Source organism: Oncorhynchus kisutch, linkage group LG19, assembly GCF_002021735.2.
Source record: "Oncorhynchus kisutch isolate 150728-3 linkage group LG19, Okis_V2, whole genome shotgun sequence".
Lineage (NCBI taxonomy): Eukaryota > Metazoa > Chordata > Actinopteri > Salmoniformes > Salmonidae > Oncorhynchus > Oncorhynchus kisutch.
The window spans coordinates 20,587,632-20,613,911 of NC_034192.2; the positions used below are offsets into that span (position 1 = coordinate 20,587,632).

Genomic DNA, 26,280 nt, shown 5'->3' on the forward strand with positions numbered 1-26,280 from the left:
AGTATGACAATTTGCTACTTTTTCCACCACTGTGTGTCTGTATATAGATATCTATGGACATGATGCTCGTCTAGCATACTGTCTAATATACAAAGAGAAAAGGTGGAGTTTTAACTAAATAAGTCTGTTTGATCCAGTCGAATTGGCTGTTTGAAACTGAATGTAGATTATTTGTCTTTCTACAACACTCAGAAGACATGGGAGGAGCATGAAAGTACCTCCAGAGTGATGACCTCATTGACAACAGGTTCATCTCTTTCAACTTATGGTCTCTTCATCAGGTTCCTCTGGTTCTGGGTCAGGTTCATCTGGTGATGCGATTGGTGTGGGGTTTGGTTCTGGTACTGGTGTTGGTGCGGGCACTGTCGGGCTGGGCGATGGTGGTATTGGGTTGGGTATCGGTATCGGCTCTGGTGGTAAAGCTGGAGGTAAATGAAGGCTCTGTGCCTTGACAGACCAGTACCGTATGGTGACTGGAACCTGGTCATAACATGCCATGATATTGACATTAGTATATGACTGGACATTGTCATAACATGTCAGTCCAGTACAGAATGTGACTGGAGCTTACCATAACATGTCAGTCCAGTACAGAATGTGACTGGAGCTTACCATAACATGTCAGTCCAGTACAGAATGTGACTGGAGCTTACCATAACATGTCAGTCCAGTGCAGTATGTGACTGGAGCTTACCATAACATGTCAGTCCAGTGCAGTATGTGACTGGAGCTTACCATAACATGTCAGTCCAGTGCAGTATGTGACTGGAGCTTACCATAACAGGCCAGTACAGTATGTGACTGGGGCTAACCATAACATGTTTATGCAGAACAGTATGTGACATTCATGTAGATATGCCTGAACTTGGCAGTATTCGCCACTAATAGCTTCAAGAAGGAAACAAGCTGCTTGGTTCACTGATGGTCTGCTTGTTTGTACGGTTTTACTACTACTAATAATAATACATTGTGCAAAGATAAGCCCTTTTATAATCAAAAATTTCTGCTTACATAATTAATCATTCATTTTCCAGATGCTCATCATTGTTCAAGATAAGAGTTAAAAGTGATGTCTCAAACACTTAGTTCAGGACTTTAATCTGGTTATTGTTGTGATCTAACCCTGCCTGGTCTAGGGCTAATGCAGGTACAATTTCTGGATTATTCTATTACTGCATGGCTGTCTCAGCCATTTGGAATTGTAAAACCAAAGTACTTTCCTCTTGCACCGAAAACGAATCAACAATCTGATTCTCCATGACAAATATGAGCGTACTGTAACTAACTTGCCTTAAGCAGTTGTTCTTTTTTAAACAAATTAAACAATAACAATGTACCTGTACAACGTAACCACCAATACTTATTAACATATATTAGAAACAAATTAATCCTAGTCTATATATATATGCAAGTGTCTGAATTACCTCCAGTTATAATCTAAACACTGTCCCCACTGGCCTACACACAATACTCCATAATGTCAACGTGGATTTATGTTTTTTTGACATTGTTTCAAATTAATGAAAAATTAAAAACTGATAGAGTCAATAATTATTCAACTATTTTGTTATGGCAAGCCTAAATAAGTTAAGAGTAAAAATGTGCTTAACAAGTCACATAAAATAGAAATAATAGTTAACATGATTTTTAAAATGACTACCTCATCTCTGTAAGATCTCTGACGAGCAGTGAAATTCAAACACAGATTCAACCACAAAGACTAGGGTGCTATTCCAATGCCTCGCAAAGAATGGCACCTAATTGGGACATGGGTAAAAATATTGCGTATCCTTTTGAGCATGGTAAAGTTATTAATTATACTTTGGATGGTGTACCAACCCAGTTACTAGAGATATAGGAAAACTTCTTAAAACTCAGTTGCTGGAGAGGAAGGAAACTGCTCAGGGATTTTACCATGAGGCCAATGGTGACATTAAAAAGAGATAGAGTTTAATGGTTGTGATAGGAGAAAACTGAGCATAGATTAGCAACATTGTAATTACTCCACAATACAAACCTAATTGACATAGTGAACAGAAGGCAGACTGTACAGAATAAAATATAACAAAACATGCATCCTATTTGCAACAAGGCACTGAAGTAATGACGATCAAAATGTGGCAAAGTAATTCACTTTTTTTCCTGAATAGAAAGTGTTATGTTTGGGGCAAATTCAAAACATATTACTGAGTGTAACGGTTTTCTTCTGTTGAAGGAGAGGAGGATCAAAATGAAGCGTGGTTAGTGTTCAACATCTTTAATAAAGACGATAAACGAGAACACTACAAAATACAAAACAACAAATGTGAAAACCGAAACAGTCCTATCTGGTGAAATGACACAAAGACAACCACCCACAAAACCCAACACAAAACAGGCTACCTAAATATGGTTCCCAATCAGAGACAATGACTAACACCTGCCTCTGATTGAGAACCATATCAGGCCAAACATAGAAATAGACAAACTAGACATACAACATAGAATGCCCACTCAGCTCACGTCCTGACCAACACTAAAACAAAGAAAACGCAAAAGAACTATGGACAGAACGTGACAGTACCCCCCCCCCCCCCAAGGTGCGGACTCCGGCCGCAAAACCTGAACCTATAGGGGAGGGTCTGGGTGGGCATCTGTCCGAGGTGGCGGCTCTGGCGCAGGACGTGGACCCCACTCCGCCATAGTCTTTGTCCGCTTTGGCGACCCTCGCCACCGACCTAGAATTGGCAACCCTACTAAAAGGGCCCCACTGGACTAAACAAACTCCTCCGGACTGAGGGGCAGCTCAGGACTGAGGGGCAGCTCAGGACTGAGGGGCAGCTCAGGAATGAGGGGTAGCTGAGAGGCAGCTTCTGGCTGACTGACGGCTCTGGCAGCTCCTGGCTGACTGACGGCTCTGGCCAGTCCTGGCTGAATGGCGGTTCTGGCAGATTCTGGCTGAATGGTAGCTCTGGCGGCACCATGCTGACTGGCGGCTCCATGCTGACTGGCGGCTCTGGCGGCTCATGACAGACTGGTGGCTCATGACAGACGGGAGACTCTGGCGGCTCATGACAGACGGGAGACTCTAGCAGCTCTGGACAGACGGGAGACTCTAGCAGCTCTGGACAGACGGGAGACTCTAGCAGCTCTGGACAGACGGGAGACTCTAGCAGCTCTGGACAGACGGGAGACTCTAGCAGCTCTGGACAGACGGGAGACTCTAGCAGCTCTGGACAGACGGGAGACTCTAGCAGCTCTGGACAGACGGGAGACTCTAGCAGCTCTGGACAGACGGGAGACTCTAGCAGCTCTGGACAGATGTGGCGCACTGTAGGCCTGGTGCGTGGTGCCGGCACTGGTGGTACTGGCCGAGGACACGCCCTGAGGTGCGAGTGCGGGGTGGAGAAACAGGGAGTACTGGGCTCTGGACACGCACAGGAAGCCTGGTGTGGGGGGCTGCCACCGGAGGGCTGGTGCGTGTAGGTGGCACTGGATAGACCGGACCGTGCAGGTGCACTGGAGCTCTTGAGCACCGAGCCTGCCCAACCTTACCTGGCTCGATGCACACTCTAGCCCGGCCGATACAAGGAGCTGGTATGTACCGCACCGGGCTATGCACCCGCACTGGAGACACCGTGCGCTCCACAGCATAACACGGTGCCTGCCCGGTCCCTCTCGCTCTCCGGTAAGCACAGGAAGTTGGCGCAGGTCTCCTACCTGGCTTCGCCATACTCCCTGTGTGCCGCCCCCCAAGAAGTTTTTGGGGCTGACTCTCGGGCTTCCTACCGTGCCGCCGTGCTCGTTTCTCCAACCTCATTCTCCTGTAACACTCCTCGCACTGCTCCAGCGAATCCCAGGCGGGCTCCGGCACTCTCCCTGGGTCGACCGCACACGTGTCTATCTCTTCCCAAGTTGTATAGCCCAGATTCTGCTCCCATGTCCAGAAATCCTGACATCGCTGCCTCTCCTGCTCCTGCCCGTTGCCACGCTGCTTGGTCCTGTTGTGGTGGGTGGTTCTGTAACGGTTTTCTTCCGTTGAAGGAGAGGACCAAAATGCAGCGTGGTTAGTGTTCAACATCTTTAATATAGATGATAAACGAGAACACTACAAAATACAAAACAACAAATGTGAAAACCGAAACAGTCCTATCTGGGGTGCAATGACACAAAGACAGAAGACAACCACCCACAAAACCCAACACAAAACAGGCTACCTAAATATGGTTCCCAATCAGAGACAATGACTAACACCTGCCTCTGAGAACCACATCAGGCCAAACATAGAAATTGACAAACTAGACATACAACAGAATGCCTACTCAGCTCACGTCCTGACCAACACTAAAACAAACAAAACACAAAATAACTATGGTCAGAACGTGACACTGAGTATCACTCTACATATTTTCAAGCTAGTGGTGGATGCATCTGTAACGAGTTTATTCTTCCTCCTCTGACGAGGAGTAAGAGATATCGGACCAATGTGCAGCGTGGTAAGTGTCCATAACGATACTTTATTTACATGAACACTAAACTACAAAATAACAACGTGAAATACCGAAACAAACGAAACAGTCCTGTGTGGCACAAACACTGACACGGAAAATAATCCCCCACAACTCAAAAGTGAAACCAGGCTACCTAAGTATGGTTCTCAATCAGGGACAACGATTGACAGCTGCCTCTAATTGAGAACCATACCAGGCCAAACACAGAAAACCCAAATCATAGAAAAAAGAACATAGACAACCCACCCAACTCACACCCTGACCATAAAACAAAGACATAACAAAATAACTAAGGTCAGAACGTGACAGCATCATGTTATGGGTATGCTTGTAATCGTTAAGGATTGGGGAGTTTTCTGGAAAAAAGAAAGGAAATGGAGCTAAGCACAGGCAAGATCCTAGAGGAAAACCTGGTTCAGTCTGCTTTCTACCAGACACTGGGAGATTAATTCACTTTTCAGTAGGACAATAACACAAAACACAAGGCCAAATCTACACTGGAGTTTCTTACCAAGAAGATAGTGAATGTTCCTGAGTGGCCGAGTTACAGTTTTGACTTAAATCTACTTGAAAATCTATGGCAAGACCTGAAAATGGTTGTCTAGCAATAATGAACAACCAATATGACAGAGCTTAAAGATTTTTGAAAAGAATAATGGTAAAAGTTGCACAATCCAGGGGTAGAAAGAGGCATACCCAAAACGACTCACAGCTGTAATCACTGCCAAAGGTGCTTCTACAAAGTATTGACTCAGGGGTGTGAATACTTATGTAAAAGAGATACATTTGCAAAAATGTCTTAAAACATGCTTTCACTTTGTCATTATGGGGTATAGTGTGTAGATGGGTGAGATTGAAAAAACATTTTTTATCAATTTTGAATTCAGATTGTAACAAAACCGAAATGTGGAATAAGTGAATTGGTTTTAATACTTTCTGAAGGTACTGTAGATGCCAAATCAAGCTCCGCCCCTATAGCCTTCAGTAGTGCTTGACTAACAGTTATGCTATGTGTACAGGTGATGTCATTTTAAGTCCTTTATCTTCATTAGGTTCGGAAACAGGCATCGGTATTGGTGCCGGTGGAAAACCCTCTAAAGAAAGACAAGCAGGTGATGCTTTCATTGTGTACATGATTTCACCAAAACAATCTCCTGTAAAACTTAAAACATGGAATATCAGCTAAGACTGTCTGAATGAAACTGTTAAAAGAAAGGTTATTAAAACTTCTTAGGGCTGAAATCCCGTTAACGGGATCGATTTGACAACAGCCAGTGAAATGCAGGGCGCCAAATTCAAAACATACAAGTATCTTATACCATTTTAAAGCTAATCTTGTTGTTAATCCCACCACAGTGTCTCATTTCAAATAGGCTTTACAGTGAAAGCACCACAAACTATTATGTTAGGTCACCGCCAAGTCACAGAAAAATTCAGCCATTTTTCCAGCCAAAGATAGGAGTCTCAAAAAGCACAAATAGAGATAAAATGAATCACTAACCTTTGACGATCTTCATCAGATGATACTCATAGGACTTCATGTTACACAATACATGTATGTTTAGTTCGATAAAGTGCATATTTATATCCAAAAATCTGTTTACATTGGCGTGTTATGTTCAATAGTTCCAAAACATGCGGTGATTTTGCAGAGAGCCACATCAATTCACAGAAATACTCAAAATAAACATTGATGAAAGATACAACTATTACACATGGCTCTTTAGATAAACTTCTCCGTAATGCAACTCCTGTGCCAGATTTCAAAAAACCTTTACAGAAAAAGCATACCATGCAATAATCTGAGTACGGCGCTCAGAGACCAAACAGCCAAAGAAAAACTCCATGTTGGTCAACATTAGTCAGAAATAGCATTATAAATATTCACTTCGCTTTGATGATCTTCATCAGAATGCACTCCCAGTAATCCCAGTTCCACAATAAATGTTTGTTTTGTTCGATAATGTCCATCGTTTATGTCCAAATTCCTCCTTGTTTTTAGCACGTTCAGCCCAGTAATCCAAATTCATGATGCACGAGCAGACGAAAAGTCGAAAAGTTCCGTTACAGTCAGTAGAAACATGTCAAACGATGTATAGAATCAATCTTTAGAGTGTTTTTAACATAAATCTTCAATAATATTCCAACCGGAGAATTCCATTGTCTTCAGAAAAGCAATGGAACGGGAGCTACCTCTCATGTGAATGCGCATGACCTGCTCGTGGCTGCTGGCAGACCTCTGACACATTCCCCTCTCATTCGGCCCCCCTTCACAGTAGAAGCCTCAAACAAGTTTCTAAAGACTGTTGACATCTAGTCGAAGCCTTAGGAAGTGCAAGATGACCAATATCCCACTGTATCTTCAATAGGGTCTGCTTTAAAAAACTACAAGCCTCAGATTTCCCATTTCCTGTTTGGATTTCTTTCTCAGGTTTTTGCCTGCCATATGAGTTCTGTTATACTCACAGACATCATTCAAACAGTTTAAGAAACTTCAGAGTGTTTTCTATCCAAATATACTAATAATATGCATATATTAGCAACTGGGACTGAGGAGCAGGCAGTTTACTCCGGGCACCTCTGGGCACCTTATTCATCCAAGCTACTCAATACTGCCCCCAGCCATAAGAAGTTATTAACAAGAGACAATTGCAGCAGTTACAATCGTGGTATTCTGTGTTCCACATCGATCTGTCTGGCAAGGTTTGGGTCTGAAGCCTCTGTCACCTGATTGGTTCTACAGGTGCTGCTAACGGTGATATCACTGGAGGGGGGACTCTACCTGGAGCTAAACCTCTGAAGGCTCCAAGAGGAGATACACCTGGTGAAGGAGAGGGAGATGCAGGAGGAGGAGCAATAGGTGTTGGTGGAGGTCCTGATGGTGCAGGAGGAGCAGGCAGTGGATCTGCCGGAGTAGGAAGAGATGGTGATGGTAGAGGAGGAGGACCAGGAGGAGCAGGCAGTGGATCTGGCGGTGTAGGAAGAGATGGTGATGGTAAAGGAGGAGGAGGACCGGGAGGAGCAGGGCGGAAAGACGGTGGTGCAGTTAGAGTGGGAGGAAGTCCTAACGGTACAGGGGGAGCTGGAGGTTCAGGAGGTGGAGGAGCAGGAGTAGAACCTGGAGGAGGTGCCGGACCAGGCAGTAGTGACAAACCACCCAAAGGTACAGTGTAAAAGCTACTATAACAAGACTATATAGGGCTGTCACTGTCAACGAAGTGAAGATTAAGATGACACTTTAATGATCTGTTGGTCTCTGCAACTTTAGGTTATGGAGCAGGTGGGGCTGGCAGTCTGGGTGCAGGAGGTGCTGGAGGAGCAGCTCTGGTCCCTGGGACTGGTGGTGCCGGTGATATAGGAGCTGGAACCCCCAAACCAGGAAAAAGTAAGCCATGACTGCAAACCAGATAAACCAAACAAGTCTTCTGGTTTCAACTCAACACCACAACAAGATGATTGTCCTGATGTTTTCATTATGGTAATTATTCTCTCTGCAGGCTACGGAGCTGGTGGAGTCCTGCCAGGTGGAGGTATGTTAAAGTTACTGCCCTGTCAGTCTGAAAGGAGTTCACACACATAATGTTAATTTTATTAGAGCATTAATCACAGGCTTGGTTTCTCAGGTCTACGTTACCCAACTGGGGCTAGAGAAGGACTGGGCTCAGGGAAGCCGGGCAAAGGTACCTTTGAGCATTCTTTCAGCTGTCTGAATGTCTTTCTGTGTTTGTATCTCTTCTAAAAAAAATATCTGCTTCAGGCTCATCCATGTAATTTCTCTCTCCTCCACTTAGGATATGGTGCTGGCCAATTTGGAGCAGGAGGACGACATCCTGGAGGATATGGTGCCAGACCAGGCGGATACGGAGCCAGTCTTGGAGGATATGGCACTGGACCCGGTGGTTATGGGGCCAGACCCGGTGGTTATGGTGCTGGTCCAGGTGGTTATGGGGCTGGAGCTGGTCCTGGTGGCTATGGTGCTGGGCCAGGTGGATATGGTGCTGGGCAAGGTGGCTATGGTGCTGGGCCAGGTGGCTACGGGACAGGGGCTGGGCCTGGAGGATATGGATCCAAGCCATACAAGACTGGAGGTGCTGGAGCCGGTGGTGTTGGTGGAGGTCTGGGTGGAGCTGGCAGCCTGGGTGCCATAGGAGCCGGACCAGGAGGAGTGGGTGGAGGTCAAGGAGGCAGTCTAGGTGGAGGTCAAGGTGGAGCTGGACCAGGTGGATATATACCAGGTGGAGTTGGTAGCAGATACCCCACAGGTGCTGGAACTGGTACAGGAACTGGCACTGGAAAACCACCTAAAAGTATGGCAGAAACATTGTCACATACATTTTTAATAATGTCACATCACATTTACATCATGTGTGAAAATAAAAATTTATCCTAGTGTCTGTGAATTCACTGTCCCCTCTGTTTCAGGCTATGGGAGAGCTGTTGGAGCTGGAGATGGGCTTGGTGGTTATGGTTATGGACCAGGTGGAGCAGGGCCGGGAGGAGCTGGGGTCAGACCAGGTGGAGCAGAGGCCGGACCTGGTGGCTATGGCGCAGGGCCTGGAGGTTATGGGCCTGGGGCTGGTCTTGGTCCTGGAGGTTATGGGGCTGAACCAGGTGGCTATGGACCAGGTAGAGCAGGGCCGGGAGGAGCTGGGGTCAGACCAGGTGGAGCCAGACCAGGTGGAGCAGAGGCAGGACCTGGTGGCTATGGTGCTGGGCCTGGAGGTTATGGGCCTGGGGCTGGTCTTGGTCCTGGCGGAGCTGGTCCTGGAGGTTATGGGGCTGGACCTGGTGGCTATGGACCAGGTGGCGCTGGATCTCATAAATATGGTGAGTACATAATCTTTTTAGATGTTCCATTCATTCTCTCAAAGAATAATAATCTTTGTTCTGATGAAGTTCTTCCACTGACAGGTATGCTAAGTGGTTCCCTTGGAGGGGGACAAGCAGCTGGCCAGGGAAGAGTGCCAGGAGGGGGAGCAAGGACTGGGCTAGGTCAGGGAGGAGTGCCTGGAGGGGGAGCAGGTACTGGGCTAGGCCATGGAGGAGTGCCTGGATCTGGGCTTGGTGGCGGTAGTGGTCCGGGTGCTGGGTATGGACCTGGCATTGGAACCCATGGAGGTTATGGACCAGGAGGTGGTGCTGGGACCGGACTTGGTCAGGGAAGAGCCGGGGCCGGACCAGGTGGCTATGGACCACTTGGAGCTGGGGCTGGACAGGGAACTGGAGCTGGAGGTACTGAAAATAACTGCTTTTAAGTGTGGATCAATAGAGATCATCTCTTTGTATTTATTTATACACCTCTCCACTCAGAAAAATGCACTTTAGAGCAAACAATTTGTGATACCTGTTTTGTATTGCAGGGTATGACGCAAATGCAAAAGCTCGTAAATATGGTGAGTATATCATCTTTTTAGAAGTTCCATTAATTCTCGCAAGGAATAATCTTTTTGCTGATGAAGTTCTTCCACTGACAGGTATGCTAAGTGGTACCATTGGAGGAGGACAAGCAGCTGGCCAGGGAAGTGTGCCAGGAGGGGGAGCAGGGACTGGAGTAGGCCAGGGTGGAGTGCCTGGATCTGGGCTTGGTGGTGGTGGAGGTGTCCCCGGTGGTTATGGTCCTGGAGCTGGATTTGGACCTGGTGGTGGAACTGTTGGTGGTTATGGACCAGGAGGGGGTGCTGGGACCGGACTTGGCCAGGGAGGAGTTGGGGCCGTACCAGATGGCTATGGGACTGGGCCTGGTGGTTATGGACCAGGTGGAGCCGGACAGGGTGCAGTGAAGCCAAACAAATCAGGTTATGGCTCCTCCTCCTTGGGTGGAGCTCTCTTTGGACCAGGTATGGAAGAAAACATACTTGTATCCCCTCTGTAGTTAACTGTCCAGGGTATTGGTGTAGCTACAACTGATGATGACTAGACACCTGCTTACCTTTTCACTGGCCTTCTGGCGCTTTTGAATTTACAATCAATCTGTTCTTCAGGTGTGTCCAGTTTACCTGTGTTAGTCCATAGGGGCGTTTAAGAAGGGAAAGATTCCATTTGTTTTGTATATAACCTTGATGCATTTTAGGTGAATTATAAATGTTTTGCCAAATAAGGTATTTCTTTGGCAATTTTGAAACGTAAATATATTTGTAATACATACATTTGGAAATATATTTTCGGGCCAATTCTTTATATTTACCATGTATTTGATATGGGAAGGTCATTGTTTGGCGAACATAAGTATCTGTTTCGGGTTTAAACTGCTGATACAAATAATAATGTGGCTGTGTAGGGTTTCTACGCAGTAATAATAGCAAAGTAATTTGCACTTTGAATATTGCTGGTAAAAAGTCACAGTTATCCATACTAAGATTTGCTATTTGCAGCTTTACTGTAACATTTTGGAATGGTAATTCAAATTGTTGAACTGAAATTGTTCACCGCAAACAGCACCCTTGTTGAACTCCCCTCTATCTTACACACACCCTAACACACCTGTACCTCTTCTCCAGGTGGTGGAGCAGGTGGGGTACCTGGTGCTGGAGCTACCGGGCGAAGAGGAGGAGTACCAGGTTAGTTACCTGGGGTGTAAATATAGGGTGTACCTGGAGTTAGGTAGAAGGTGAACTACCAAGGGGGGTAGGAACATACATCCCATGTGTTGGTATTCTCTGTAGCCTCTGCTTGTTTAGTGCAGGCTAGATGGCTTGTTTACTGTGTGCTCTTTCCAGGTTATTATGGCTCCCAGGGTGTAGCTGGCTATCAACCAGGTTATTATGGCTCCCAGGGTGGAGCTGGCTATCAACCAGGTTATTATGGCTCCCAGGGTGGAGCTGGCTATCAACCAGGTTATTATGGAATCCAGGGTGGAGCTGGTTATCAACCAGGTTATTATGGCTCCCAGGGTGGAGCTGGCTATCAACCAGGTTATTATGGCTCCCAGGGTGGAGCTGGCTATCAACCAGGTTATTATGGCTCCCAGGGTGGAGCTGGCTATCAACCAGGTTATTATGGATTCCAGGGTGGAGCTGGTTATCAACCAGGTTATTATGGCTCCCAGGGTGGAGCTGGCTATCAACCAGGTTATTATGGCTCCCAGGGTGGAGCTGGCTATCAACCAGGTTATTATGGCTCCCAGGAGCTGGCTATCAACCAGGTTATTATGGCTCCCAGGGTGGAGCTGGCTATCAACCAGGTTATTATGGCTCCCAGGGTGGAGCTGGCTATCAACCAGGTTATTATGGCTCCCAGGGTGGAGCTGGCTATCAACCAGGTTATTATGGCTCCCAGGGTGGAGCTGGCTATCAACCAGGTTATTATGGCTCCCAGGGTGGAGCTGGTTATCAACCAGGTTATTATGGCTACCAGGGTGGAGCTGGTTATCAACCAGGTTATTATGGCTCCCAGGGTAGAGCTGGCTATCAACCAGGTGAGAGAGCAACACCACAAAGAACATGGAGCTTTAACAGTGCAAGTGTTATGAACATGTTGCTAACTATGGTTCTGAATTCAAACATGCAGTCCGCTGGCTCTAAGGAGCTGTTCAATACATTTGCAAACATTTCTAGTTTTCACTTTGTCATTATGGGGTATTGTGTGTACGTGGGTGAGAAAAAATATATATCTAATACATTTTGAATTCAGGCTGTAACACAACAAAATATGGAATAAGTCAAGGGGTATGAATACTTTCTGAAGTTACTGTATATGTGGTCACCTAGGGGGGTGAGGGAGAGCGATAATTCCCAAGAGGACAAAAGAGATCCTTGCTTATGGTGTCGAGAGTACACACTGAACATATACACGTTACCACAGAGATCATACATCCATATAGCATCAGAGTTACCCTCAGTGAACAAGTTTCAGATAGATACCAAACATGAATCCTTACTATTATTATATCACACATTCCAATGGTAAGTCCTCTGGATACTGTAGAGAGAGAATTTGGCCTCTTGACAGGGAAGGGCTGACTGACTTTTGGGCATTTGCCATGCGGCCAGAGGTGATGTAGAGCACATAAATTAGGACCGAGACTACAATGTCAATTCACAAATACCAATTCATCTCTGCTTCAAAATAGTCAATAGTGAAATGTCTAAATAACAGCCAAGGTGTCGTAAAACATTTTTGCGACACCATATCAATGCACTTTTTCTCAATAGATCTAAGTGTAATCCTCCACTGTGTATGCTAGAAGATGTTAACGAGTTTTACTATAGAGACCTCTCACATGAGTTTATATTCACTATGTTCTCCCATGGTATGAAAAAAAGATGTTGGAAAAGCTTTGGTATACAATTTTCTGAGAGTCAAAGTCTTTGGTTTTTATAAACATTGATGTTGCAGAGATGTCAGTCCTTTATTTATTATGTTAACAAATGCCTGACAAAAAATGAACAGATTAAATAGTCAGTTTAGTAGGAATGATCAGCTGTTTATTATGACTGATGTGGGTTTGTCTATTTCCTGTTATTTTTCTTCTCCTCTAGGAGGCTACGGAGTAGGAGAAGCGGGACAGTCAGGGCAGAAATGTAAGACATTCCGCTTCACATATTATAATCAATTACTGTCCTGATACTCAAATGCACATCTAAGCACAAATACACATGTACGCATGCTCACTCCCATTTGCTCACAGTTAATTAACACATGTTAATCTTGATTAGCTTGACACCTCACTGAGTCAGAATGATTAACATAATGAAACACAATATCAGCTCAAAGACTCGCAAATAGTTTGCTATTTTTTTGTCTTTTAGGGACTTGGTCTCATTTTGCTTATTGATGAATTGAGTCAAAACTACTTGACCTTATGGCACAACACCTGATACATGAAATAGACATGTTTCTGGCATTCCTGAGCTGTACTGGACACATAAGGTTTAAATAGATGAACCTCCTTGTCTTATTCTACTCTTCCAGCAAAGGCACAGAAGGCAGCCAAATACACAGCCATGCAAGGCTTCCTGGGAGCACGCAACTACAGAGGTAAACAACAACACCAGAGCACAATGTCTTGTGTTGTAAATAATATACAGTGGGGTCCAAAATGATTTACCTACTTGATAAAGTAGGTAAATTATATTATTTTATACTAATACAATAGCTCACAGAAATATATTTTGTTTAACAGGTAATCCATTTTTTTCTCAAAAAGGTAGGGATCAAAATGGTTGAAACCTCTGTTTTTAATAGCTTTCAATACCTCACCTTGCGAGGATGTTTTATTTTTTGGAGAACACATTGGGAGGGATCTTAGTCCATTACTCCGTACAGAATTCGCCTGGTAGAGGTGACCAAATTTTTGGGGAAATGTCCTGGTACTGGGTAAAGTTCATGATGACCTTAACAAGGACCCCAGGACACGTGGAAGCAAAATAGCCTGATAACTTCAAAGATCCACCACCATATTTGTTTTATAGAAAAATAGAACATTTAAAACATCTGTCGTTCTGTCCCTGAAAAAGGCAATTAACCCACTGTTCCTAGGCCGTCATTGAAAATAAGAATTTTCTTAACTGACTTGCTTAGTTAAAAAAAGGTGAACTAAAAAAGGTGACATGGCTGGCGGCCCATGGGCTTTGGAACAGTTTTTTGGGCCATTTTTTTGACAACGTTTTTGCAATTTCTCAATTTATATAATAAGCCACTCAACTTCATGGCTAACAGTAAAGGGCATTATCCTAATTATTCCTGTAATGAAAGTGTCTGCCCTGCCCCTGTGCCTGTTATGCTGGAGTATGCTGCTGTGATAAGCGAACCACTCTCCTCTTCCCCAATGCACTTGAGAGAAAAATGCGTTCTGATCGTAAAACGTTTAAAAATGCAATTGCGGGAAAAACACACCTTTGGAAGCTTCGTCCCCTTGTCCCTGTCAAAGAGAGCAGGGTCTCAGCTTTCTGTATGTATAATTTCTCAACTCTCACTATTCAGCTTAATAACAACTTAATACAACCAAGATATTTGATATGGCTTTGAGATATGGATGGAGCACACACGCCGGAAAAGATTAAACAACTTACTTCCGAACCAAATTAATTTAGTAAATGTCAACCTAGCAAGCCAGGTCATTTCTAACTAGTTAGCTAGCTAGCTGGCTAGCCAGTTCAAATAATGACCAGAGTATAGCTGACAACTTAAGCTACTTTTTATTCGTTATTACAGGAAAATAAATCCACAACATTATTTACAAGGTAATGGCGAGCTTACAGAAAATAGCTTACTGCAACAAGTGTGAATAAATAACAGTAGGTAATTATTTTAGAGAACTTTAGAACTCCTGCATTGTTTGGTCACAGGAGGATTTGGTCTGGTTGCTGTGGAAGTCCGGTAACCATGGCAACGACATTGTGTCAGTCGCAGAGGCGTAAACCTTTTAAATGTCTGTGCGAAAAGGAAACCGACAGTTGCAGCGACGGCCTACAGACATTCCACCAGAGTTTGACTCGCATTCTAAATTGTCTACAGACATGTTAGACCAATTATAAGCCGGCCTTAAGTCATTAGCTTGGCTTTTGTAATGTATAAGGCTGAAGCAGACAGGCTGACAGACAGAGAACAAAAAGAAGCACAGAGTTACAGCAGAGAAGACGCTGAGACAGACAGCACAACAGGGAGGGAAACGAAAATGGCTAGAGCAGAGGCACAGTTAATAGCGGTGAGTTGTATCGCCAGTAGTGTTTTTACACATTGTATTTGCTTAAAAAAATAAGCTGGTTAAAAAAGATGAGGACAATATCTCGCCAGTCACTGGTACAGAAATGGTTGATAAACACTGTACTGTACTGTTATGTGTCAGCACAACTGCCTGTTTTTAACGAAGGTGTGTAGGGGCAGGGCAGGGTAGAGCAGGGGTCGGCAAAAAGTGGCCGATGGGCCAATATGAGTGATTTTTTAGTACAAAATGTTTTATATGTACGGTACCAGACAAAAGTTTGGACACACAAAACTATGAAATAACACATATGGAATCATGTAGTAACCAACACCAAAAAGTGTTAATCCAATCTAAATATATTTTAATGTTGCCTTGACAGCTTTGCACACTCGGCATTCTCTCAACCAACTTCAGCTGGAATGCTTTTCCAACAGTCTTGAAGGAGTTCCCACATATGATGAGCATTTGTTAGCTGCTTTTCCTTCCCTCTATGGTCCAACTCATCCCAAACCATCTCAATTGGGTTGAGGTCGGGGGATTGTGGAGGGCAGGTCATTTGATGCAGCACTCATCACAATCCTTCTTGGTCAAATAGCCCTTACACAGCCTGGAGTTGTGTTGGGTCATTGTCCTGTTGAAAAACAAATGATAGTCCAACTAAGCCCAAACCAGACGGGATGGCGTATCGCTGCAGAATGCTGTGGTAGCCATGCTGGTTAAGTGTGTGTTGAATTCTAAATAAATCACTGACAGTGTCACCAGCAAAGCACCCCCACAACATCACACTTCCTCCTCCATGCTTAACGGTTAAAAGGTAAAAAATTAAATATGTATACATTTGGGACGAGTTGGTAGTGCGCACAGTGATGTGGGCTGGTGAGGATGAAATTCCAGGGCCGAATTCTTGTTCCAGTCCGTCCCTGACAGTAGGTATGAGATTATTTTCTGCTTTCATTTCGATACTAAACCCACCACTGGCGTGCGTGGCCAAAGAGCTCTATTTTCATGTCATCTGACAAAAGCACAGTTCCAATCCAAATGCCGTTTAGCAAACACCAGGCGTTTCCATTTGTTGGATGACATAAAAATAGAGCTCTTTGGCCACGTACACCAGTGGTGAGCTTGGTGTTGAAATGAGAATGCATAACCAGAAAATAACCCCATATCAACAGACAAATATGGTGGTGGATCATTGAAGTTATGGGGCTATTTTGCTTCCTTCCACTGGTCCTGGGGCCGTTGTCAGTAATTTCGGACACCACTGTGCATAATACATGTTGTTCCACCCTTGCTATACTGTAAATATTCTTATTTGATTGTATGTAATTTGATCAAATGGCCCTGAGATGCTGTGCTGTGAATGGTCCTTCAGGGGTCGCCGACTGCCAGGGTATATACTGCGGACGGAGGAGGAAGTGAGAGAGCAGCAAAAAGAAGTGACCTCATCATCAACATTGTGGTGCTACTGCATGATTCAAGAATGTACTGATTTTCAACTACTAATATGTCCTTTTTTTCTTTTAAAGTGTGAATCTCGGGCAATGGCAAAACCAGAGCCTGTTTGATCTTTTATTCTGAAACTGTGATCATGTGTTTATTGTTCCTCACCTGTACCCCTTTAGCCCCTCCTGTGTGTACCCCATTTACCCATTCAGCTCCACCACGAATCATGTTTGTTTAAAACACTGATACTAAGGCGTCCCACAACGGAGTGCCTCTAGACCTGTCTGTATGCTGACTAAACTGTCTGTTTTCTGATTAATGTGACTAACATCCCTCTATAAAGCTATGCTATTGACACACAGGCCCAGACTTACTCCACATTTGCACCTGCACTTTTCAATTATACCTAGTTTTTGTTCAAGTTGTTAAGTTGCAAACTTTTACAATATCTGGCCCAAGGCGTCTTGAGATATATACACACACTGCTGCCATAAATGAAAATCATAGGAGATATCTTTAGAGTGGTAATCTTACAACCATTTTTGATTTAGAACTGTGTCCACTCTGAACCCTCAAAAGGCAGTGTGTGTCCACAGCAACACTCATGTTCTAACTCTGATTCTAGTTTCAGCAGTTCTCAACAACAAAAAAAGGAGCTTATTGCCCTTAGAGCCACTAGTAAAGGTTTTAAGATCTTATATGCAGTCGTGTATAATGCCTTTACAGAATATATATAGTAAGGTTTAACTAAGCCACTTGCCTGAAATATTATCAACATCTTTCTGAATGGCTGTAGAACACTGAATTGCTGTGAGTGTTTTGAATACTTAATCACACCGATATGACTGTGTTAGTACAGCCATAGTTGAGATGACTGAAAATGCAAACGTATATTTTCTTTGTTTAAAATCCTCATCTTGGCTTTACTGAGAGCAACAGTACCTACATGACATTTGCAGTTGATTAAAACTAATATTATAATCATGCTCATCTCCAGAGATTGGCCTGTTTTCAGACCTATCACCGTAAAACATAATTCTGTTAACTCAAATTATTTGAAAAACTGATTGCCCTGACTCATTAAATTAAAGCAACACATTTTTTTGTAAGTTACAGGTTCTCAGTTCATTTAGTTTTAGTGACTTAGAAGATTATGTTACACAGTGAACTGTAGAGAGCATATAACTGCAGACTGTTGACAAAAGCCAAACGTTTTTACGCGCGTTAATTCACCCAGGAAATAGAATGCATGGGAGAGAATGAGAGACAACAGATGGGTCTCAACGGTGTCATTACACATCAGTTTAGAAAGCAAGTCTATTTCTCTCCACATCTACAAGAAGCAATGCTGGTAAAATTAGCAAATAAATTGCCAGAAAATAGACTGTTTGCATCGTTATGTCTGGAAATGTGAAATGTATAGTTAAAAAGTGTCTATTCAGTGTTGATCAGTTTCACTGCCAATACATATATGAAAACAAATGCATAGAATTTCGATCACAGGCATATAGCCTAGGCCAGGGGTCTCCAAAGTTTTTTCTAGCCTGAGTTACTTTAAGAAAAATGTAACATGTCGCTTCTCTTCTCCCATTCAACTCTTCCTCAGGTCCTTAGTGTACAAGAGAAAGTAGTGCACTGTTTTCTGTCAATATACCTGGTAAAATAAGGATTAATAAACAACTCTAAGGGGAGACCTATAAAGTCAGATTTGTTTTCTCCAAAATTATGTTTTCAATTTCGCAAAATACGTTTTCTCTGTTTTATATTTCCTGGTTTAAGATGTTGATTTTACTCTCAAAATTACAATTGTTCATAGAGAAGTTTGTTCTGAGGACATGTCAATGGTTAAATCACATCAGGATACCCTTTTTGGGGGGGGGGAACAAATAGATTTCCTCTTTATTGTGCATCTAGCGAGTAAGGAATGTGCCAGTCTGGCGATGGTTCTGTACTGCTGCTGCTGCTCATTTAATGGCAAAGTTAGTAAATAACAAATAGATACAAATGATATATTTACTTATATCATTTATATATAAACTTCTGCCTGGTAAGCCTACTGCCACAAGACGGTTATCGCATCACCTGGCTACACACGGAGTGATTGACAAACGCGCCACACCATATACAGTAGACAGACGGGCGATACTACCGGAAATTAATTGGCAGATATTGTGAAGGTTTAATTCATTATGCCAATAGTGGCTAACAAGGGGTGGGATAATGTCAATGTTGAGTTGTTTAGATAGGTGGTAGCTTGCAGTGTCGGATAATTGGGAGATTTGTTTATGACAGTTTGCGATGGAACAGATGAAAAATTGCATATGCTTTCAGAATTGTTTGGTGAGCTACTCATACGTGAGCTGCGAGCTACTGGTAGCTCATGATCGACCTGCTGGAGACCCCAGGCCTTGGCAGACTACGGCTGGGAAACTCGAGGAACTACGATTTCAAGAGAGAATACTATTATGTAGGAAGAACGAACTAGCTAAATTCCTTATAGACTGCTCGGGTTTATTAGCTACAACTCTCCTCATGTTCATGAATAACAATTTTTTAGCCTGTGCAGGCAGGTACGGTGGCTCCCATAGGACATCTAAGATGAGTCAAAAGGAACACACAAAAATAGTTCCCAGGTGCTATATAGCGAACATAACAATTACAACTGTTTATTATGGATTATCATGACGATTACGTTGGCATACGCTACGCAGTATATGTGAATTGACGCTGGCCTCTCGCAAGCAGATTTCACACCGTTGACAGGCATCTCCGGGTGTAATTTCGGTTTAACACCGATGCAGTTCAAGTCTTTTCACTCTGAACTTAAACTATTTGTTTACTTTAGCTTTTTAAATTATGAAGGAAAAAAATGCTAAAACATTTTCAACAATGTCTACTCTTCTGATTTAAAAAAAATTAAGTGCTTTATTTTTTTACATTGTCTTTGAATGCTCTCTAATGCTAGTGTTACCTGAGGTGTCATGTTACATGTTTAATGAAACTTTGTAATCTTGAGTTATCATCTATGGGCTCTAGTGTTTATATCATTAAGCCCAGACAGACAAAGAACATCTGTGTTTTACCTTAGAAGAGAATGATGCACTTTTTTTTTTTACACAGTACACAGTTTTTAAATAAAGAAATTACCTGAATGTTGTGTTGTGAGTCTAATCTTTTCCAACACACACACACACACACACACACACACACACACACACACACACACACACACACACACACACACACACACACACACACACACACACACACACACACACACACACACACACACACACACACCTCTAGTGACTGTCTGCTTTTTTGCACAGCAAGAGTAAACAGATACACCCCTCCCATCCCGGCACATGACATTCTGCTCCCAGCATTAACCATACGTGTTCCTCCGCTGGCCTGGCATGCTATACCACCACCGTAACCCTGAGTTACAGCCTGGGGCTATGCGCATCATTAACAGAACCACAGTATACGGTACCAGTCAAATGTTTGGACACATTTTCTTTATTAGACTATCAAAACTATGAAATGATACATGTGGTGGTGAACATATATTTTAGATTCTTCAAAGTAGCCACACTTTAGCTTGATGACAGCTTTGCACACTCTTGGTATTCTCTTGGTATTGCTTTGAAAATTGATACACTTGTAAACTCACTTTTGAGGAAAGGAGCTATTGAATGTTTTGGTACCTACTGGAGAGCTCTCCTTTGTCTACACCCATTCAGCATTGTTCACACCATCCTAAGCCAGCCCCACCCATCTCTTTAAGGATTCACATGAGGTCATGTGCTAAACAGTGAGCCTACAATAAGGAAAAATGTCAGGTAAACAGCAAGCGTCCAGACAGAAATATTTGATAAATATTAGATGACGCTTTCCCAGACACACTAAATTGATGGGTCATGTGAAAGAAATACTTTAACGCCCAGCCACATCCAGTGGTGGAAAAAGTACTTAATAAAAATAAAAAAGTACATTATTTTGGCCGTCTAGTTAATTATAAGGAATTTGAAAAGATTTATACTTTTACTCAAGTATGACAATTGACAAAGTATTTGTGTTTAGTGAGTCTGCCAGATCAGATGCAGTAGGGATTCTCTCTTGATATGCGTGTGAATTGGATAATTTTCCTGTCAAAATGTAACGAGTACCTTTGGGTGTCAGGGAAAATGTATGGAGTAGAAAGTACTTTTTTTTTTTCAGAATGTAGTTTAGTAAAAGTTCCCCAAATATAAATAGTAATGTACAGATACCGCCCCCCAAATACTTTAAATTACTGTAACGGTTTTCTTCCGTCGAAGGAGAGGAGGACCAAAATGCAGCGTAGTTCGTGTTCAACATGTTTAATAAAAGACGATAACGTGAACACTATTCAAATACAAAATAACAAACGTGGCAAAACCCAAAACAGTCCTATCTGTTGCAGAGAACACAAAGACAGGAAACACCCACAAACCCCAACACAAAACAAGCTACCTAAATATGGTTCCCAATCAGAGACAATGACTAACACCTGCCTCTGATTGAGAACCATATCAGGCCATACATAGAAACGGACAAACTAGACACACAACATAGAATGCCCACCCAGCTCACGTCCTGACCAACACTAAAACAAGGAAAACACAAAAGAACTATGGTCAGAACGTGACAACTACTTAAGTATTTTTGAACACTGCCCAAATGTCTTCACACCAGTACATTAGCATACTTTATATACTGTTACACACTTATCATGTAGTATTCCATACACAAGTTAAGGCCATGCAACCTGAGTTGAAACCTGAGTGAGGTGCACATGTACAGTACATAAACAGAACCAAACTTCTTAACCATTAGACCAAAGAAATAGTCAGTCTTTGGCCAAGGGTGGTTTTAAGTTGTATGCCGAGCTACTTCATCACCAGAGTGTTTTAACTCGACTCTGCTACACTTATCCTAGATAAAATAAAATAAATGTGGCCTACATGACTGCTGTGTTTCCCTCTGTACTCACTGAAATATACTGCGTGTTAATGTCAAATCTTTTTGTTTTCAGGAGTTCCAGGGCAAGTAGTATAGGCAATAAATATATTACTTTTAAAAGGCAATAACTTTTTGTAGATTAATGGTTTGTAAAATAGTGGTACAGTCTGCCACGACCCCCAGGTGCCAAGTCTGTGGGGGTTCCAAATCTACATCTTCCAGGGTCCATAAAATGATCTTGGTTCCAAATTTGGTGCCTATACCTCAAAACAGTTCTTCTGAATTGTAAAAAAAAAATGGTAGACCAAACAATGGTGGCAATTTATTGCCTGGCCGGTTCCCCTCTCTCCACTGGGATTCTCTGCCTCTAACCCTATTACAGGGGCTGAGTCACTGGTCTTACTTTCATGCCGTCCCTAGGAGGGGTGCGTCACTTGAGTGGGTTGAGTCACTGACGTGATCTTCCTGTCTGGGTTGGCGCCCCCCCCTTGGGTTGTGCCAGGCCGGAGATCTTTGTGGGCTATACTCGGCCTTGTCTCAGGATGGTAAGTTGGTGGTTGAAGATATCCCTCTAGTGGTGTGGGGGCTGTGCTTTGGCAAAGTGGGTGGGGTTAAAATCCTTCCTGTTTGGCCCTGTCCGGGGGTATCATTGGATGGGGCCACAGTGTCTCCTGACCCCTCCTGTCTCAGCCCCCAGTATATATGCTGCAGTAGTTTATGTGTCGGGGGGCTAGGGTCAGTTTGTTATATCTGGAGTACTTCTCCTGTCTTATCCGGTGTCCTGTGTGAATTTAAGTATGCTCTCTCTAATTCTCTATTTCTCTCGGAGGACCTGAGCCCTAGGACCATGCGTCAGGACTACCCGGAATGATGACTCCTTGCTGTCCCCAGTCCACCTGGCCGTGCTGCTGCTCCAGTTTGAACTGTTCTGCCTGCGGCTATGGATTCCTGACCTGTTCACCGGACGTGCTACCTGTCCCAGACCTGCTGTTTTCAACTCTCTAGAGACAGCAGGAGTGGTAGAGATACTTTTAATGATCGGCTATGAAAAGCCAACTGACATTTACTCCTAAGTTGCTGACTTGCTGCACCCTCGACAACTACTGTGATTATTATTATTTGACCATGCTGGTCATTTATGAACATTTGAACATCTTGGCCATGTTCTGTTATAATCTCCACCCGGCACAGCCAGAAGCAGACTGGCCACCCCTCATAGGCTGGTTCCTCTCTAGGTTTCTTCCTAGGTTTTGGCCTTTCTAGGGAGTTTTTCCTAGCCACCATGCTTCTACACCTGCATTGCTTGCTGTTTGGGGTTTTAGGCTGGGTTTCTGTACAGCACTTTGAGATATTAGCTGATGTACGAAGGGCTATATAAATAAATGTGATTTTAAAAAACTATTTTGAAATTGAATAAATTCACCACTTAACAATAACCAACACAATTCCAGTCAAAAAAAGAAGATTGCAGGAAATACTGTATCCTACCATTACTATATCCAACCGAACTCCAAACGTTGCCTGTCATTTCAGTCATAAAATGCAAGATAGGCTACAGAACTGAACTGCGTTTTACACCTGCATTTGGAACTGAAAGTCATTCATGTTAGTAGGGATATCTGATGTCACATCTCTGGACTCCAGAGCAAGCTAAATCATATGGCCTACTTTTAGCAGAGGTTGCAGGATCGGATGGAAAGCGTACCATCACGTTGGAGGGCAACCTGCCTGCAGAATGCTTGTTGCCAGCCTGGTAGCCCTTTTCTTCCTCACAAATATCATAATAAATTTGCCAGAAAATGTTACATCGTCATCCCATAATATTTAAGGCAGTGCGATGTTACAGCTGCTTATCTTTAGACATATAGCCACCCAAACCGGGCTTATCTGAAATATGAAAATTATCATGAGTCAGTAGTAGATTGCTAAACTGTATTTCATATGGATGATAAATGTAGTCCTACTCTAGTTTTGCTAGGCAAAACTGGAGGGAACAAAACAAGTTGTTTCTGTTCACTAATCTGGATAGGCCCGCCTTGTGTGCCAATGCTGATAACTGGACATTGATCAACAATCAAGACTCGTGGCGCAGCTTTTCGGTTCTGAAGAATAGATATGAATTTAATGACGACTTGCGAGCAATGGGTTCAGAACAACGACCAAAAATGTATAGGGAAAAGGGGCAAGTGCTCTGCACAGGTAGAGCCATATCTGTGCATGTGCCTGAGAAGATTCACTATTTTAAGATTTGTTTTAATAAGCGACCGCCATGAGACCTGAAACGACATCTGGTTCGAGTCAGTTGGGAAAACGTTAGGCTAAAGACATCTTAAGCTGGTCATATTTTGGTCATATGACATTTTGACCAGAATATGCCCATAGTGAGACGTCGAAATGACATTGTGTGCCTGTTGGGGTGTTGTCTATGATGTCGATCATGACGTCATCGACGTGACAGTGGACAACGACGTTAGTGAGGTCGAACGAAATGGGGATGTGGCTGATGGAAGTCTAGTTTCACTAGACCATAGTTACGCAGCTGCGCTTTCTAAAGGTTATTTTGAGACTGATAACTCCAACATTGTGGCACCGGATCACTCCTACAATGAGTCATCTCCAAGAACAATGAAGAAGAAAATGGATTCAACCCAGGGTCAGCTGAAAGCATGCCGTACAAAGGTGAAGATCCAGTGGCAGGAGATCAGCCGATTGAATAGAAAGATTTCTTCTTTGTCATGTCACATAGGAGTACAAAGAAAAACGATGGGTCTCAACAGACTGCGCAGAACTGATGAAGATCTTCAATGATTTACCAAGGGAGGTCCTGTCCAGGTTACAACAACCAGGTTTCAGGGTGTTAAATAGAAGTTGTTGTGGTGACAGTAGGTCCACCAACCGCCCAAACTCTGCAAGCCCATCCATTGTCTGGTGCTACTCTGATGCTAATGTAAGATTGTGTCTTATTAAGTTGTATTTTTCCCTCACACACACACACTCTCTGTCTATCAACATAGCTTGCAGCATTGGCCGAGGAAGAAGCCCTGCAGAGAGGGAAGATGTTTTTCCTTTTGTGTTCACATGTTACTTGCCTGAGATCCTCCTGTGTGTTCCAGTCTCCTGATGCCTGAAGCAACCCTGCTAATTTTCAAATTCATTCATTAACTTGAGTGTGAAAGCTAGAGTTGTTAATCACACAATTTCACTTGTGTGTTCCAGGCCGCCCGACGCCGGAGCTCCAAAGACACAGCTGCTGCTGATTTCTTGTCTCTAGCAGAGAGCTACCTGGCTGATGACAGTGGACCCAATCCTTTTGTTCCTCAATCAGACCGTATGAAGTTATGCTATCGTAAATACAGAATCTTGTGCATTCTAAATAACCGCCCATTTGGAAAAGGAAAATGCAATAAATATATTTACTCTGAGCTGTGCTTCGATAGATTGGTCAAAGATGGAAGGCTGGGTTGCCCAGCAGAGATCTCCCTTGTCCTTTGAAGAATATGTCTTGTTGTAGTACCGTTGTCGTATGGTAGAACGGATACGTTGTAGTACCGTCGTTGTGTGGTAGAACGGATACATTGTAGTCTTTCTGAAGAGATAGACGTCTAGGATGTATCACTTCTTTAGTGAATAAGAGTTCAAAGTTCATACCAAGTTGCCATACTATAAGCTCATGCTATATTCTGGCTGGTATAGTCAACATTCATCCTTCCAGCGTGTCGATCGTCACCTCCACATTGAAATGAGCCCTTTTAAATGTATGGACAGCGGTTCTCACGTCCTCGGGAACACAATGTTAATTTCGTTAGGTTGTAGTCGTTCAACCATTCGTAACCATGGCTCACGCTGAGGTTGGCTTAGTTCTGTAGTTGATATTAGCCCTTTTAAATGTATGGACAGCAGTCCTCACGTCATCAGGAACACAAGCGGTTGACTTTCGTCAATGGGCTTTTGTGGTGGGTTGACCTCTGCTTCTAAGCAGAGCACTGGGTCCATTGTTCCCCTACCCTTCCTGAACATACTCTGATGTGGCGATACTAACTCCCTGTTCTCCATGAAGTTAGTTAGCCTCTCCGTAATCATACGTTCCATAATCTTACATACATGTGATAAGGCTATTGGCCGATAGCTTGTTTGCCTTGTTGTCGCGCACCTATACAACATAAAACAACACTTGACATCAAACAATCTCTGACAAAGACATGAGGGGAAACAGAGGGTTAAATACACAACAGGTAATGAATGGGATTGAAAACAGGTGTGTGGTAAAACAAGACAAAACCAATGGAAAATGAAAAATGGATCAATGATGGCTAGAAGGCTGGTGACGTCGACCGCCAAGCACCGCCCGAACAAGGAGAGGCATCGACTTCGGCAGAAGTCGTAACAATAGCAATTAAACACTGGAATGGTCGAATGTGCAGAAGATGAATGTGCAAGTAGAGATACTGGGGTGCAAAGGAGCAAGATAAATAAATAAATACAGTATGGAGATGAGGTAGTTGGATGGGCTATTTACCGATGGGCTATGTACAGGTTCAGTGATCTGTGAGCTGATCTGACAGCTGGTGCTTAAAGCTAGTGAGGGAGGTAAGAGTCTCCAGCTTTAGTGATTTTTGCAGTTCGTTCCAGTGATTGGCAGCAGAGAACTGGAAGGAGAGGTGGCCAAAGGAAGAATTGGCTTTGGGGGTGACCAGTGAGATATCCCCGCTGGAGCGCGTG

At 43.4% G+C, this 26,280-nt stretch overlaps 1 protein-coding gene across 5 annotated transcripts in view; it reads left to right on the forward strand.

Annotated features, from left to right (window-relative positions):
• elnb (elastin b) overlaps positions 1–19,726 on the forward strand; it is a 57,481-nt gene extending 37,755 nt beyond the window's left edge. For 3 of the 5 annotated variants that reach the window (XM_031797811.1, XM_031797812.1, XM_031797813.1), the window contains exons 36-50: positions 282–428; positions 5,543–5,602; positions 7,234–7,653; positions 7,759–7,875; positions 7,988–8,020; positions 8,114–8,170; positions 8,282–8,797; positions 8,913–9,317; positions 9,402–9,722; positions 9,851–9,883; positions 9,965–10,327; positions 10,988–11,047; positions 12,968–13,009; positions 13,401–13,466; positions 16,508–19,726. In XM_031797811.1, coding sequence (XP_031653671.1) covers positions 282–428; positions 5,543–5,602; positions 7,234–7,653; positions 7,759–7,875; positions 7,988–8,020; positions 8,114–8,170; positions 8,282–8,797; positions 8,913–9,317; positions 9,402–9,722; positions 9,851–9,883; positions 9,965–10,327; positions 10,988–11,047; positions 12,968–13,009; positions 13,401–13,466; positions 16,508–16,554 — 2,687 coding nt within the window. In that variant the 3' untranslated portion in view covers positions 16,555–19,726. The remainder of the gene's footprint in view (positions 1–281; positions 429–5,542; positions 5,603–7,233; positions 7,654–7,758; positions 7,876–7,987; positions 8,021–8,113; positions 8,171–8,281; positions 8,798–8,912; positions 9,318–9,401; positions 9,723–9,850; positions 9,884–9,964; positions 10,328–10,987; positions 11,048–12,967; positions 13,010–13,400; positions 13,467–16,507) is intronic. The other 2 variants (XM_031797814.1, XM_031797815.1) reach the window with 2 other exon arrangements.
• The last annotated feature ends 6,554 nt before the right edge of the window (positions 19,727–26,280 follow it).